The 17,080-nt window shown below is 36.3% G+C and overlaps 1 protein-coding gene across 1 annotated transcript; it reads right to left on the reverse strand.

Moving 5' to 3' along the window:
- Window positions 1–12,040: 12,040 nt before the first annotated feature.
- On the reverse strand, window positions 12,041–17,080 carry LOC122290972 (probable pyridoxal 5'-phosphate synthase subunit PDX2). The gene is made up of 4 exons (XM_043098630.1): window positions 16,832–17,080; window positions 12,957–13,148; window positions 12,400–12,494; window positions 12,041–12,319 (listed from the first exon to the last, which is right to left on the reverse strand). The coding sequence occupies exons 1-4, from the start codon at window positions 17,078–17,080 to the stop codon at window positions 12,193–12,195; spliced, it is 663 nt and encodes a 220-aa protein (XP_042954564.1). The 3' UTR covers window positions 12,041–12,192.

The raw sequence follows: 17,080 nt of genomic DNA on the forward strand, positions 1-17,080 counted from the left end.
TTTCCCTAAATAAACCTCACAAAAAATAAAAAACTTGTGTTTGCTTCAACGACTTAATTACAGGCTTTGGGAGGAGAGAATGATTAACGTAATTTCTCGTGTTATTCTTGGTTAAACAGAGCAGTAATTAGGTCATGATTCCTCTATAGAATAGTTTTCTAAGGATTATTTGGCATTCTGCCAAAAAGTTACTATTTTGAATGCAGAAGAAGTTAATGAACGCGGCTACATTCATATTATTGGAGTTCTATAAATTTATAATTAAGATTAAAGCATTCAGGAAGTCATCCGCTGTTGAAGGCTCGAATATTTTTGTGGGAGAAAATAGGTTGGATCCCACGTAAATTTGCAGAACAACATATATATATATATAGAGAGAGAGAGAGAGAGAGAGAGAGAGAGTTTGATGAGTATGAAGTAACCTTCAACTAAAGATAACACGTGAATTGGCCTTTAAAATTTGCAGAAAGGGAGGGCACATGGAGCTCGAAAGTCTTAAATCCATAGCAAACATAAAGCTTGATCAAGTGTAGCAGATAATTAAGCAGTCCGCTGACGTACCGATTACGCAGAACTCATTTGTATAGAAAGCCCTTTAATGCCTTGGATCCCATGCTTCTTGTCCTAATCAAATTTACCTGGTTTATTAGAATTTTTTCTTCTGTTTTCTTTGCTCAAAACATTGATGACCGGAAGGAATTTATGCCTTTACTCATTCAAACAAAATCATTTGGATATATATATATATATATATATGTATCTTTCTATTATAATAAGCAACTATCTAGTTACCATAATAATGAACAGTATTTTCACTGTCTTTCTTTGTGTTGTGTGTGTTTCCTCTTTACCCTTCAATTTTATTGTGTGCTGCCGTGCAAAAGTTAGTGGTTTGTATCAGTGGTTTATTTGCATTTAGAAAAACTCTGGATGCAGTCGTTTTGAGCAGTCGGCGTGCAAACGACTTCGCTGACGTGGATAAAACGAAAACGCTCCGTTTTGGTTTTTAAAGTCAGAAGCCCCTCGATTCAATCGCCTTCCTTCAAGTCCTCGATGCAATCGTCTTCATTTAATTTCCCTCTCGTCTTCCCCGTGATAACAGCTCATCGTCTTCCCCAAATGCTCGAAATGTCCCTCGATTCCTTTCCCTCCTCAGAAGCCTAGAAGCCCTCGATTCCTTTCCCTCCTCTCTCGTCTTCCCCAAATGCACGAAACGCACGATTCTGAATCAGTCCCTCAGATGCCCAGAAGCCCTCGATTCATTTCCCTCCTGTCTCGTCTTCCCCAAACTCTCGAAACCCTCGATAAAATTTCAGTCCCTCAGAAGCCCAGAAGCCCAGAAGCCCTCGATTCATTTCCCTCCTCTCATCGTCTTCCCTAAATTCCAAACCCTAGATTCGTTTCCCTCCTCTCATCTTCTTCCCCAAATGCGAAACCCTCGATTCAATGCCTCTCATCGGATTGACGAAACCCTTGATTGAGTCCCTCTAATCGTCTTCCCCTCTAATCGTCTTCCTTCCATCTCCCTCGATTCAGTCCATCTCAATCGTCTTCCCAAAGCCTCAAGTCAGTCAGTCCCTCTAATCATCTTCCCTCTCCCTCGATTCAGTCCCTCTCATTGTATTTCCCTCTCCGTCTCTCTGTCTCTCTTCTTCTCTCATTCCATTGCTCGAGTCCATCATGATCTCAGTCCCTTCGTAGTCTCAAAGGTGACCGAACCTAAACATTTGCGAAACCCTAACCCTAAGCAGCCTAGATCTAACCCTAACCATTTGCAAAATCCTAAGTCTTCATCCCAAACCGAAACCCTAGCCTTGTTTATACCTAGATCTAACCTTAACTTCTCATCCCGAAACTGACAATTAGTCGCCCGTGTCCAGGTTATTTCATATCATATTTTTAAATTACTGTATTTGTATGATTGGATTTCTCTATTTTTGGGTATTTTTATTTTGGTATTTCTGTAGTTTCTGCGAAGCATAATATTCTGTAATGAATATTGGGAGTTGATAAAAGAAATCTGTTATGAAATCTGTTATGTTTATAAAAGAAATACTTGTCAAAAAATGTTTTTAAAATAAATATGTTTGGTTCCGGGTGGTATGTTTTTGTTGATCAGTAATGTAAATGGTGGATGGAGAGGTACACACACACATGCTTACAACCTAGCCACTTAGCCACCTAACATTATTTTTATTTGACTCAGCATCTTGATTTATGCGTCTGAGTACTGAGAAAAAGCTTCATATTGATAGGTTAGCAATAAATGTTAGTCGGACAAAACCTTCTTGCTCATATTTGATTGTATCAGTTGGGATTGGGCACCATATATGCTACCCAAATCCTGTGTGTCATATCCTTGTTTCACTTAATTGTTTTTAATTGGGATTGACATACTGCTTGTGTATTATTTTATTTCACTTAACTGTTTTCAATTGGGATTGACTTACATCTGAAATAACCATGTTTCACTTAACTGTTTTCAATTGTGATTGACATACTGCTTGTGTATTATTCTGTTTCACTTAACTGTTTTCAATTGGGATTGACTTACATTTGAAATAACCCTGTTTCACTTAACTGTTTTTAATTGGGATTGACATACTGCTTGTGTATTATTCTGTTTCACTTAACTGTTTTCAATTGGGATTGACTTACATCTGAAATAACCCTGTTTCACTTAACTGTATTCAATTGTGATTGACATACTGCTTGTGTATTATTCTGTTTTACTTAACTGTTTTCAATTGGGATTGACTTACATCTGAAATAACCTTGTTTCACTTAACTGTTTTCAATTGTGATTGACATACTGCTTGTGTATTATTCTGTTTCATTTAACTGTTTTCAATTGGGATTGACTTACATCTGAAATAACCATGTTTCACTTAACTGTTTTCAATTGTGATTGACATACTGCTTGTGTATTATTCTGTTTCACTTAACTGTTTTCAATTGGGATTGAAAAACTGCTTGTAATGCCCTGTTTCACCTAACTGTTTTCAATTGGGATTGACATGTATCTCCCAGAACCTTAATCACTTAACTGTTTGTTTCACTTAAGTGCTTTCAATTGGAATTGACATATATCAAATAGAACCTATTTCACTTTACTGTTTTCAATTGGGACCCCAATTGACATACTGCTTATAAGGCCCTGTTTCTCTTAACTGTTTTCAATTGGGATTGACATATATCTGTTTTTAAACTGTTTTACTTAACTGTTTTCAATTGGGATTGACATATATCTTCATAACTTGTTTATTAAATGCCATAGCTGCAGTGTATATTTCTTCTCCTATGCATATATATACTGTCTTATATATCTGTTTTTAACCTGTTTATTAAATGCCATAGCTGCAGTGTATATTTCTTAGCCCAAATTTATCACAATACTGCCTTATGTATAGTGATAACCTGTTTATTAAATGCCATATACTGATTTGAATGCTCGTTTTACTACAATATCCATGATAGCAAATGAGTTCTACTTCTCATTCCAGATTAAGTTTGGAGAGACCACTTTGCTATTGTGGCTCCCAAGCGAAGCTACAGATTTCTGGAAAAGCAAACTCTTTTGGTAGAAGATTTTTCAATTGTCCAAACTATAAGATGAAAAAACAATGTAACTTTTTCGAGTGGATTGATATTCAAAGTGAGCAAAACAGTTGCTGCAAGATGACGTTGGAGCTAACTGAACGGAGGCACGACAGGGTACTTCATGAGCGGCTACGCATCGAGGAAGCCAAATATGAAGCATTGGAGAAGAAGTACAAGGGAGTCTTCAATTTGCTGGGATTGACATGCTTTTTCATAGTAACTTTTTGTGGTGTACTTTTAGTGTATCCAGTGTCTTGTAACCTATCTCAACCAATGCTACGACTGATGTAGCCCGTTTTTGGCCTGTTTGGCACCGCTTTTATCAGTTGGAATGTACTGGTCGACTTGTGTCATATGTAAAACCGAATTGGACTTTTGGGTTTGTTTTTTAAATTGGTCATTTTGAGCCTTTCTCAAGTTGGTCATTTTGGCCTCATTTGTATGACTGTAATGAGGAATTCCTGATTATATGTTGCTCGCTGTCTTAGTAATTTGTGATTTGTAAGTGAAAGAACAATTTGGAGGAACTTGAAATAATGAAACTGGTTTTATTTGTATGTTCTAACTTCTGCCTAGCAACTTGTATGAATTACTGCTCTTAATAAACTGTTTCCAGATTAACGTTAAGTAGTTTGGTCATTTCCAGATTTTTGTTTTACTTTCAGCTTGTATGCCATTAATCTGGACACTAACGTTAAGTAGTGTGGTCATTTTTACACAAATACACTTAACTGTTTTTGAGCCTTTTTGAGCCATTTCCGCCTGAACTTAAATACACCCTCAGACTGAATCAAATTCCAGCCCACGTGAACTACCATTACACCATCCCGATTGATACAAATATAGGTATCATATACTTTTCCTGCTTATAATCCGGTATAACTAAACTTTCGGGAATCCACTGAATACTTTTCAACGTCAACACCTCCATAACCATTAATACTTTTCAACGTCAACACCTCAATAATACATAGCTTTCAAACTCCTCATGTGTGTCTAGCCTCATTCGAAGCCACATTCTCAACCATTGCAATAATTACATGAAATGAATTACACAAGAAATTTTCAAAATTTACAAAAATACAAAAATATGCCCTGGCCTGTTTTTCCTGCTTTTCCTCCAACTTATCCTGTTTTTCCACATACATAATTACAGTGCTTTTCTTTACAAAAAAACTTCCATCATTTTTAATGGCTACGCATCAAAGATATCAAAAATACCTTATGTGCCTCAACCATTAACCACATTATTGCTATTCTTGTGACCCATCTCCACCCAAAGAGCTCTGGTTGTGCACCATCCAATCATAAAATATCTGATAGGAAAAATGGGAGAAAATATTCAGTCATCTCCAATAAATATTAGAATCTAATATATGCAAGCTCCTTCCATCTTACACTTTCTTGACTATCAATAATGGGATGAGATTGGGTGGGTCCACTACTGTTAAAAGGTGAGCTGTCTCGAACTCCCTGTTTATATTCAAACAAATCCTATCAGATTACAAATATTGAAACCCACATCAAACCATAGCTTTTATAAGAACAATCGGTCTAATACCTGCACTTGTCCAGGATTGACACAAATATCTATTTCCGATGGCCCAAATAAATTCCTGCGCGTGTCCAGGGCTGCAATATCTCCGTCATGAAATAAATTCATACACGTGCCCATGGATGATGTCTCTCTCTCATCTCGCTACCAATTAAGGAAATAAAAAACTGCTCTATTACATTACGGCAAAAATATCCTAATCTTTTTAAAAAAAAAAAAACACATATGAGCATATAAACCCGAACCTGTTTGCGTTTTCCTCCAACTTGTTGTTTGGCTTGTTTGGCTTTAACCTTCTGCATGTCTATCTCCATCCTAAATGCTCTTCTAAGAGATGGGGGTCTTCCCTTCCCTCTGACAATACGTGGACTTTTCACTTGTTGTGAACTACCAACTGCAGTATCCTGTGTCGTAAATACAGGTTCTGAACCTTTTTTGGGCAAAGAGATGTTAGATAGGACATAAATACACAAGAAATAGGTAATGGAGAAATAAACTTCCAATATTGTAGTAAATACACAAGAAATAGGTTTGTCGCTTTCGAACCTGTCTCGGCCATAGCCAAGGGGTGTTGGTATTGACGATATAATCCAGTCATCTCATTTATCCTCTTCTTTGCATCTTCAAATTGCTCATTAGAATCCATGGCATAATCTATCATCTCGTAGCACATATTCAGAAGAATTGTGTCTCTATTACCATTTGGCCTCTGATCCCCTGCATCGTAGCTACTTCGGATTGACGTGTATCTCCTCTTGATGTCTTTCCTCTATCGGTCCAAAATGTACTAGTTTGGCAATGATTTTATACCCATTGTTTTGAATACAGCCAAAATATGTCTACACAGTATTCCCCTCATCTGAAATAACCCACATGAGCACTTTGCATTGCAGTCATCCACATTAAAATCCACTGAATATGTAACCTGTTTTGTGAACTCCTGAATACGAACTTCATCATCTAATACATAAGTCCTAGTTACGCCATCAGACCTGTGTAGCTTAATTTCCAAATCAAGCATGCCAATGACTTGCTGTTGAACTTCCTTAAATTTAGTATTGGTGTACAAGGATTGAAATTTCTTCTCAATTGGGGATCTAGATACGCAGGGAATGGTGCCGCTAAATGACTGGAATTCCGCCTGATTTTCATTTTCAATTTTCTTCTTCAATGCATTGTCAAACTGGTCGACAGACTCCTTCAAGTTGGTCTTCGCATGGACGTAACCGTCAAAAAAAGCATTCATACTCTCGCTTCGCTGGGTTGTACTCATTCCAGCCCAAAAGTGCTCTTTTAGGAAAACCGGTACCCAATGCTCATGCTCATTGTATAAACTTGTCAACCATGCATTCTCATGTAAGTCGTATGTGTTAATAAAACCGGCCCAACAGTTTTCAAACTCCTGAATAGTTTGTGTGTCGTACACACATTTCATCAGCTCAGTTTTCAGCCCACTTCTGTAGGTGGCATACGATCCAAGCTTCTCAGGGACTTTCTTAAGTATATGCCAAAGGCAAAATCTATGTCGAATTTCAGGAAAGACAATAGCAATTGCATTTTTCATTGCTCTGTCTTGATCAGTGATAATTGCCTTTGGAGCTATTCCATCCATACACTGCAACCAGGTTTGGAACAGCCATGTAAATGTCTCCGTGTCCTCATTGGAAATCAATCCAGCTCCTAATAGAATCGACTACCCGTGATGGTTTACACCGACAAATGGTGCAAAGGGCATCCCATACCTATTAGTCAGGTATGTGGTGTCGAATGTCATGATATCACCAAAATACTGATAAGCAACCCGACTTCGTGGATCTGCCCAAAAAAATTTTTTCAACCACCCGTCATCGTCTAAATCCATCAACGCAAAAAAGCCGTTATTCTTGTACTGCATTCTCATAAAATAGTCACGAAGTGCTCCAGCACCACCTGCACCAAGTCGCGGATGACGAGCTTTGTCGATGTAATTGCGACAATCCTTTTCCAAAAAAGTGAGGTTCTCAAAGCCACCTGTGCCAACCACAAGAGATCCATAACTCTTGTTCATTCGGATGCCAGCTAAATCATTTGTGTCTAGGACTCTTTTAACGGTTTCACTAACTGCTCTATTATATCGAAAGAAGCGGGATTTCTGAGGGCTGATTACATGATTATGTGTATTATTCACTGTTGTCAACCGCATCTCCCCCTCAATTCTTAGTGCATTAATCCGGGCCTTACAATCCGTCCTTCCCGTCGGACGTGGGTTTGCAGGATTAGAACTCTTAATCCGGGCCTTCCCTCCCCGTGCACAACCAAGAGTAACATATCTCACACCGTGATCATCAGACCTCTCACTCCTTTGTGTCATCACCTCAAACCCACATCTTTTTGCATACTGCTTATAATAGCTCAACAGATCTTCAAACGAATTGAACTCCATCCCTGACTTTGGCTCCTCAAAAATATCATCACCATTTGACGATGTCACTACATGTGGTGTACCGGGGGAAACAGGTTCAGTTACGACATCAACTCGTCTATCCAACAGTATTTCTTCATCAACTCTAGCGGGGGAAGTACATGGTGCTTCAGTTTCAAAACATTCCGGTCTATCCTCTTCAGGAAATCTTGCGGTCGTCGCGGAGCTTGTACTCATAAATGGCCTTGGAGGTCCCATCCCATATTGAAATGCATATCCAACGTTTTGCTTCACAGGAAAGAAATAAAATATAAATAATATAAGTTATAAATTCATGCATTTGTAGGAAAAGCACCACAATGTTGCTTACATTTTTGTTGCCATCTAAATACGGCATGAAAGGTGGTGACCATGCAGGAACTGGTCCAAAATAACCATGCATGGGCGTTGGAAAGTTTTGTAGACCAGTTTGACTGATACCCTAACATAAAAGAAATAATAATAATTAGGATGCTAAATAATTGAGTTGCATTGCATTAGGTTTTTAAATTATAAAATAACATATTATGGTTGGGTGATTTGAGCTAGATGGTGTTAAGGTAGATGCTTGTTCTTCCGCTTTTCCCATGGCCTGTACAAGTTGTTCACTAATATGATCACATTTCATAAAGCAGTTGTGAAGCAAGCATAATAAAACTTTTCTTTTAATTTAAAAACAAATGACAATTACTAATCAATTTTCACATCTTACATTTGGAGTTAAAACCTTCATGTTTCTCAGCCAAGATTTTATTTTCTTATTACAAAACTTGTACATCACACCCTCAACATTTTCAATTTAAAGTAGAAAAATATGGCCAATTATAAAAATAATAATAAATTCTCAATTTTCATGAGTCTTGTAATTTATTTTTCCTTATGTCAAACACAAATGCCAACAATTTTCGCTTAAAACCCAAAAGGAAAAAACAAATTTGAGCCACATTGAAAGGGGACTTGATAATGGCATGTCCATAGCTGCATGGTGATTATATATTGCTGTGTTTATACACAATTTGTTTCCAAATGTTTAAGTAGACTTATCACCATCAATTTTAAAATCCTCAACCATTAGCATTATGCAATTAGTTCAATTTATTGGTACAGTTTTAACCAATAAAAAACACTCGAAGGTATTTTTTTAACAACAATTCTACACTTGTATTCAATCTTTTGCACCAGAAAATTATTAAATTTTTCAATCATGTAACTAAACAACAACTGTAAACAACATTTTTTGAAAACAGCTTTTTGTTCCTCATATTAATGCTCCAACATCTCACTTTACATTGTTAATGCAAATGCCACGACACAGACCCACATAGCCACATATATATCTACCCCGTCCATGAGTTCTGCAACGAAACTGAGCACGTTTTGTGCAATTTATATACTAGGAAAATCAAACATTTATTCAAGCATATGATGTTGGTTTTCCGATCAATGGTGGATAGAGAACCTGGCTGTGGTGGTGCCGATGGCAGCCTTAGATCATGACCCACGAAACCCAGCCCGACCCACGAACTGCCAACCCACGTCGCTGACCCACTGTCGCTGACCCGAAATGCTGGCCCACGAAGCTCACCCGAGGTGATGGCCCACGGATCTGACCCAAACTCAGCCCACCAAGCTCACCCAAACAAGCCTCAACCTTGACCCACCCAACGCAACCGGCCTGAACTTAACCCACCCAAGCAAAACAGATGCCCAACCCAGCATCAACCGATCTGCACCCACGACGAACTGAAGAAGCCGGGCCAACAAAATGGGGGAAAGTTTCTCTTCGGTCTCAGTCGCACACCAGAAGCGGGAAAATATTTGCCGAAACGATTCAATCGATTTCTTCCATTTTACTTCGGTCGGTTTTTTTTTTTTTTTTTTTTCCGACTGCATGCCAATTACATTTGCCCACTGAGTGTATAATTGTTGTTCTATTTATTTGTGTCCTGTGTGTGTTTATTTTTGTCAGTGATTGTATTTATTTGTTTTATAATTTCCGTCGATTGTGGCAATCTAAAAGTCAATTTGTTTTTTTTGTCCTGTGATTTCTCACCAGTTGTGTCAGTACAATCCTGTGTGTTTATTTGTGTCAGTGAGTTGTGTTTATTTGTTTTATTTGTGTTAGTCAGTACAACCGTCTATCGGTTGTGGCAGTCCAAAAGTCAGCTGTATCAGTATACCCTTGTGTCCCTCATCAATGCATATAGGTAATGTAAGTTTGTCAGTCAAGCGTATAGATAATTGTAGCCGGTTTACATTTTAATATTTTCAAATATTACATTTCAAATAATTGTCAATCATGCATATAGAAATGTAAAAGAATTAAAAAATTGTAAAAGAATTAAAAAAATCATAAAAAAACATTAAAAAATTATCCTTGATAAGGATTTTTAAAAAAATAAAAAATATGCGCTCGCTACTTAAGAATAAGAAAAAAAATATGCATGTCTCATGTAGCCAATAAATAAATCAAAACCTAGAAAACAATTAAAAATTACAAAAAACATTAAAAACTATTCTTAACTGGGTAAAAAAAATCCATCGCATTGCTAAAAAAAATAAAATAAAATCCATGCATGTCTCTTTCTATACGTTCATGGTCCTGTTTTTGTGTCATCCATATTGTACTTTCATACAAAATAAAACTAAATACATGTCGGGGTTTTTTAAAGAAGAATACATGTTAGTGGATTAAAAAAACTGTAGTCATTACTGAAGAAAAAAAACAAAAAGATGAAAAAGAAATAAAAGGCCGCTTTCATTACTAAACAAAAAAAAAAAATGCATGATTTCACCAATTCATCAGTGTCATGATATTCTTTCATCACTTTTCTGCACAGTAAAATTAAATCCATGTCAGAGATTTAAATAAAGAGAGAAATCCATATTTTTTCTTTTCTAGTATCTATTTGGTTTTGCAGGGTGATAGGACATCCTGTGAGGACTATTAAGGAGAACAGTGCACCTTAAAATGGTATTTATGGGTTATTTTTGTTTCTTGCTAACTTGTTTGGTAATAGCTTGTTTGGTGATTTCTTTCAGAGCTATATATTTCTTTAGTGGGTTATTTTTTATTTCTTTTTTCTTCTTTATGGGTTATTTATAATTCCTGCTAGCTTTTCTTTTTTCTTTTTTCCATTGTTTATTGCAGTGCCTATTGTTTTCTATAAATTATTTTCCTTACCCTACTAGCTTTTGTTTCTTCTTTTTTCCATTATTTATTACAGTGCTTATTGTTTTCTGTTGGTTTTTTCTCGTATATACATATATGTATAAACCTGAAGTCATAACCCTTGTGTGTGTGTGTGTGTGTGTGTATATATATTTATATATATCATAAGGAGATTTCTGATGCTAATTTCTACATGAGCTCCTCAAACTGGTGATAAAAGCCAAACATGCATACAGTAGATGCAACCACACATTTGCCAGTACCCTAAACAATGCAATGATCACAGGCAGGCCACACATGAGCAAGCAGCCATGCGCCACTAACTTTCATTTTATTTTATTTTTATATGGTCGGCCGTTTCTTGTTTACCATGCAATGCATGCGGTATATAATGGGGGCAATAAACATCATCCCAGGTCTTTGGGGGCAATAAACAAGTTTTCATGTCGTATGAAAAAAATCATAGTTCTCAAAGAAAGGCCTAGTTGTGGCAAAAAGACATGCCCCCACAAATATTGACATGCAAATAACAGAACTTTACTTCATAATTCTCAAAATAGGCCTAGTTGTTGCCATTATTATTGGCAGTGTTCATCATATAGGAATTAGCATATTAACTGAGAACACGATCAAAACAAAGTGCTTGAGATAATTACTACACTTGACCTGTTTATAACCGTAAAACCTCTTGAAGTTTTACGGTATAAATCCTAAATGAGAGAATCTTTGCAGCATTTGCAGAAACATGCTGGAGATTAACTTGAAGGCTAATCCCCACACGGTCACTTTTTGCCATTGAAGATCCAATGACAGAAATACAATTTACATGGACAAAAATTTAAAGGTTTCCCATATGCAAGTGATATCAAATATTAAAACACCTAGGAAATACTTTAGACATAGATGAATTACACAAAAATAAATATACAAATTGATGTGGTTTGATGTAGTACGTTAGATTGTATAGTTAATTTAATTGTAAAGTATATCTAACAGATCCCATGAAACCACATTAATTTGTAAGTTTGCTTTTGTATATCCTCTTGAGAAATGATATTTGCAATCGTGGTTGTGCAAGCGCCGCTCAGTCTTTTTGAAAAAAGTGAATTAATATGAAACCTACATGAAAAAAAACTAACTTTTTAATCGTGAACCCCACTCTTTTTCAAAGCGATTGAGCGGCGTTTGCATACTCCACGACTATATGTAGCATTACTCTATTCTCTTTGTTTTTATAGTAGTTCTCAAAACACCCTTATGGGGGAGAACCGGATGTCTACTATAGAGCTAAACCAACCATAAAGAATACTTGCTCAATGTGAATGACCTTTAAAAGGCCAAAACAAAAACAAAAAAAACCAACCCTTGAAAGCAAACTAGGGGAGAAAACATATGGTAGAGATAATTATTAGTTTCTGCCTGAAACTACTGAAATATGGGAAGGTCGATGATTGGCTGCCTGCTTAAACTTAAAACCTCTCCCCCGACAGCAACAATGCTACTTGAGGCCCCTTCTGCGACACCGCTTGACATCTTAAAAAAGTAACTATGCCTGCCAAGGCAATTTTTTAGATCCCCACATAATACTATAAAACATTTCTTAACACATGGGTGACGGAAATATATATATACCATCGAGTATCTGCTGTCAATTCAGGATGGAAGGCAGTCCCTAGCAAGTTTCCCTGCCTTACAGCTACAATCACTTTCTTTTCAGACAATTTCTCCTGAAATAGGGTATGCGTAAACATAATGATTATGTATAAGTTAATAACATCAAAAGTTGATTAATTAAATTAATATGATTCCTTTCAATGTGACTGCATTAATGGGCTAACAAATCATTATGCCGTACCAGTTCATGGGGGAAAAAATTAGAGAAACTGTGCCTATTGGCTTTTCATTATCTAATCTGAGATCTATGAGCCGTCAATACCACTTTTGTAGCATGATTTAACGATTGTCCTATGGTTTGTTTTGAAAATGGGGAAAAGTGTGCCAATTCCTACAACAGGAAATAAGATGTGATGCATGCTTATCTTTACTGTGCAATAAACAGCATATAGCTAGACAATTTTTTGAAGACAAATAAAATATACTTTAGCGTATAAATTGAATAGCAGAATGAAGTTTGCTTTTCAAAGTATTGCCAGTCAAAAGATCATTATGGCAAGGAACATATAACAAACCTCTTGGTCTTCAACCTCAGCTCTTGAAGCCAACACCTTGTTTGATGGGACAGGACACTCAGCCAGCACTTGAACTTCCGGCCCTACTTCAAGGATTCCGGGAGCACGGATGAATACTCCACGAAATGTCTCTGGACCACCTTCTTTAGAAGCAAGTTCAGGTACCGACAGCTCTGCCTCAAAGCTTTGAATCTGAACAAACAAGAATTTCTTTAGATTAACAAGCATGGGTGAGAAACCCCATCAGCGGATGGTGATAATAAATTGACTCATGTGAGTACATAGGGTTTTCAAGTCAGTACCCCATAAGCAGGACTATTAAAAAGTAATTCTATTAACAACAAACATTTAAGGCGTTTGATTCCATACATTATATAGCTTTTTTATTTTTTGATAAGTTATATAGCTTTTTTATTTATAAATGATTAAAACAACAAACACAAAGAAAACACTAAGGAAAACATAAACTAAAGAATATAAATCCACAATGAAAAGTCTTCATAAATCCCTACAGAAGAGAAAACCATTATTAACTATTAGGTATCTAAAAAGAAATAAGATAGCTGTTTCAATGCTCTCTGCATTCTGTTTTAAACAAAGAATGCTTAGTTAATCTCTTTCTAACCACCTATGGCAAACCAGGACAATGAAAACTACTTTTCAAATTGAAGGCGCCACCAAAGTCATTACCAAGTTATTTGTCTCTTGTGTACACAGCCAGCTTCCTTGCACCAGAATTGGAAATATCTCACTCAACCACAAGGTGACAAAACCAGATGTTCCTTCCCTATATGTCCAATGTTGCAACATTTCTCTTCCTCCCAAAAATGGCATTCACAATACAATTTTAGGATTAAGGAACTCTTCTTCAGCTTCAATGTTGGCAAGTCTTTAGCACGTGTTAGTAATCCATACCACATGATAAGGCTGTAGAATGGGAATCTTCTTTAAAAACCAATTTCTCCACTGCATAAATATTGCATTACAGCAACTCCAAATATCAATTACCAAAGAACATATTTGTCCCTACAATCAACTCAAGCTTCAAAACTTTCCCTCACTAGTGGCGATCTCCATTCCCGTGAACATCTTAGTGACCCTATAAAGTGGGTGAATGACATTAATCATACCCTTATCATCTAGCTCAAGATTGTCAAAGTTCATTTTCAATTTAGAATCAAGGGACTCACAAAGGTCTTCTTCAAGTTTTTATTGTTCTCACTCCTTAATTACCTTTGGACTTCTTTAGGACTCCACTTTTTCATAGAAACTGATTTTGAAGGACATTGAAAATACATATGGCCAAAGTATGACACTTTCAGAATTAGAACCACTACTTCCTTGGGATGAAAAATAATTATCATTTATAAGAACAATTAAAGAAATAATAAGACAAGTATTTTTGTTTGAAGCATAAGAATTAGGGCTTGTTTGGACACTTGGAGCATCTCAGAATTCAGTGAATAGTAGTGAAATGGTCTGTGAATAGTAGAGAAATGGTTTGAGTTAAGATGCTTTATTAGGTTTTGGTAAAGGAGAGAAAAATGGTTTAATATAATTTTTGTTTTGAAGTTTGGAAAAGTTCTATTATTTTTGAGTTTTATTTTGAAGTGTGTAAAAGTTGTAATGATTTTTTTTTTTTGTAAGTAAAAATTTATTAATGTCAATAGGCGTAGCCAAGTACATTGGATGTATACGAGAGAAAACACCTAGTTGAGAGTAAAAGTTTGATTAGATGAAAAAATTGAATATTTGAAATTGAAAAATGTTTTGTGTTTGAGTGATGTTTGGAAAGGAAATTGTGAAAAGTTTTGAGAATTTCTTACCTCATCTCAACAAACATACCCTTAGTGTGTGGCTTGTCTACTGACTTGCCCCAAATAGCATCCAAAACTGTTCTCTCCCTACTAATACATTTTTTTTTATAAGTAAGAAAGAGATATCTTAATTCATGAAAATGGGCAAGGCCCAAGTACACAGGGGGTATACAAAGAGCCTAGATACAAGCTAAGAGCTGCGAAAAGCAGCGTAGAGTTCATTGAACTCTCCCTACTAATATTACTTACTCCAATCTACCTTTTAGCACGCAACCTGAATTGCATTAGCCATGGTATAAAGTCTTCTTGCAGCCAAAATAGAAGGAATATAAAACTTCAGTTATTGGCAATACTATAGAAATCATGAGCTCTCAATTCGAAGGAAATCTCAATCTCATAACTGAAATATAAAAATTCTTGCATACAATTCAACAGAATAACTTCCTTGCACCAACTGTGTGAATAGCAAGTGTGTCATTGATTGTAATTACATAGTACAAGATGTTAAATCACCAATCGTGTCAAAAGCTTAAGTTAATGGGAAAATGTGAATTAAATTATTTAATTTCTTATTCTAACCCTTCTCTTCAGGTGTGGATCAAAATCTCAAGATGTGGGCCCATCTCATTGAAATCTCAAGAAGTATAGAGTCATAGTTTAAACTCAGTGGCTTTACTATGATAGCTTGATAAATCACCAATTGCCGAAAAAGCTTAAATTGATGGGAGAGATTAATTTATTTATTGAATTTTATACTCTTAGACAAGGCAATGAGTCATTGCAACTTTCACATCTTCCTAGATTTAATAGCTGCATAATATGATGCTTACCACAAAATACTAGGTGTTCCTCTTAGTTTAACTTCCACAAAGTAGTGTTTTTTTTCTATCTCCAATCAGACCATACCATCAAAAAAAGCTTTCCAAACTATGCAACCAGTGAAAAGGATTATAGGATAGGGAAATCAAAATAAAAGAACTGAGGCATTTGAAGCATTAGGGTTGTACTGACCAATACTAGAGGATCACAAATCTTGACTAGTAGCAATAGCCCTGGGCTTCTTACCATATATAACAACTGACAGTACCTCCATAAAAGTTCTAATCTCCTCCAAATTAGAGTTTAAAGATTTCAGGGTAACAGAAGGGTATTTACTTCACCTTTAATTTATGCAAAATATTCTTCACAGGTTCAAAATCTTCTGGGAAAGTATCAAACGTGGCAACAAATCCATGCAAGTCAGCATTGTGATGGACTAGAAAAAGATACAGCAAGAGTCTTCTAGTAGGATCTTTGCTTCGCTTAGATAACAAATTTACATAGAAAAGACTTTAAGAAATCTGTTTATGTGTTTTGCGATGACCTTTAGGCCAGATAGTTGAGGGTTTAGGTCTAGGATCTATCAAACAATGTCACTGGTACTTGTATAAAGATTTTTATTTTTATTTTATAAGAAGAATTTTATTGATCCACATAATTAGGCAGGGCCCAAGTACACAGGAAGTATACAAGAGATGAACCTAATTACAAGCTAAGCGCTGTGAAAAACAACATAAAAGTCATTAAAACTAGTCTCATTCAATACAATAGCCGAAGCCCAAAGTAACAATGTATGAAAGAAAAAGTTCCCGAACCCTCCTATTGAATGTTCCCTATTATCAAAATGACCATTCCTCTCGTTCCAAGTGCAACACATTAAACATAAAGGCACCATCTTCCAAACAGCCGCGATTTGATGATTGCCCCGAATACCTCTCCAACATGACAATAAATCTACTACCCTCCTAGGCATTACCCATGCGATACCAAGCCTTGCAAAGATTTCATCCCATAAAGCCTTAACCACATCACAGGGAAGAAGAAGATAATCCGCCGATTCTTCATCTCTTTTACACATAAAACATCAATTGATTATAAAAAGATCACACTTTCTCAGCTTATCAATAGTCAAATTTTTCCATGGGAGGCCAGCTAGCCAAAGAAAGCAATCTTAAGAGGAACATTACTCCTCCAAATGCTCTTCCACAGGAAGACAATGGAAGAATGGGTCGACATAACCTTATAAAAGGATCTGACCGAGAAGTTCTTGTTCCCCGAATAGGACCAAAGCAACCTGTCCTCCTCTCCAGCCTTTAAATTCAGCGCATATAATGCACTGTAAAGTTCAGTAATATCCCTCACCTCCCAATCCTGGAAAGCTCTAACAAACTCCACAGACCATTGGAGAGAACTACTTGAATTTTTGAATGAGTTGCTCCCACCAGGAGCATCATTTCCTAAAAATACGTACGAGGCGAAGAAGTACAT

The sequence above is a fragment of the Carya illinoinensis genome, chromosome 13 (genome assembly GCF_018687715.1).
Source record: "Carya illinoinensis cultivar Pawnee chromosome 13, C.illinoinensisPawnee_v1, whole genome shotgun sequence".
NCBI classification, from domain to species: domain Eukaryota; kingdom Viridiplantae; phylum Streptophyta; class Magnoliopsida; order Fagales; family Juglandaceae; genus Carya; species Carya illinoinensis.

Bases quoted from the DNA above. Each gene is read 5' to 3' on its own strand.
- LOC122290972 (XM_043098630.1), bottom strand. From the start codon at position 17,080: ATGTACTTCTTCGCCTCGTACGTATTTTTAGGAAATGATGCTCCTGGT. The intron at 12,495-12,956 runs GTTTGTTATATG...ACCCTATTTCAG, and splicing joins CTGAGGTTGAAGACCAAGAG to GAGAAATTGTCTGAAAAGAA. The intron at 12,320-12,399 runs GTATATATATAT...TTGCCTTGGCAG, and splicing joins TTGACAGCAGATACTCGATG to GCATAGTTACTTTTTTAAGA.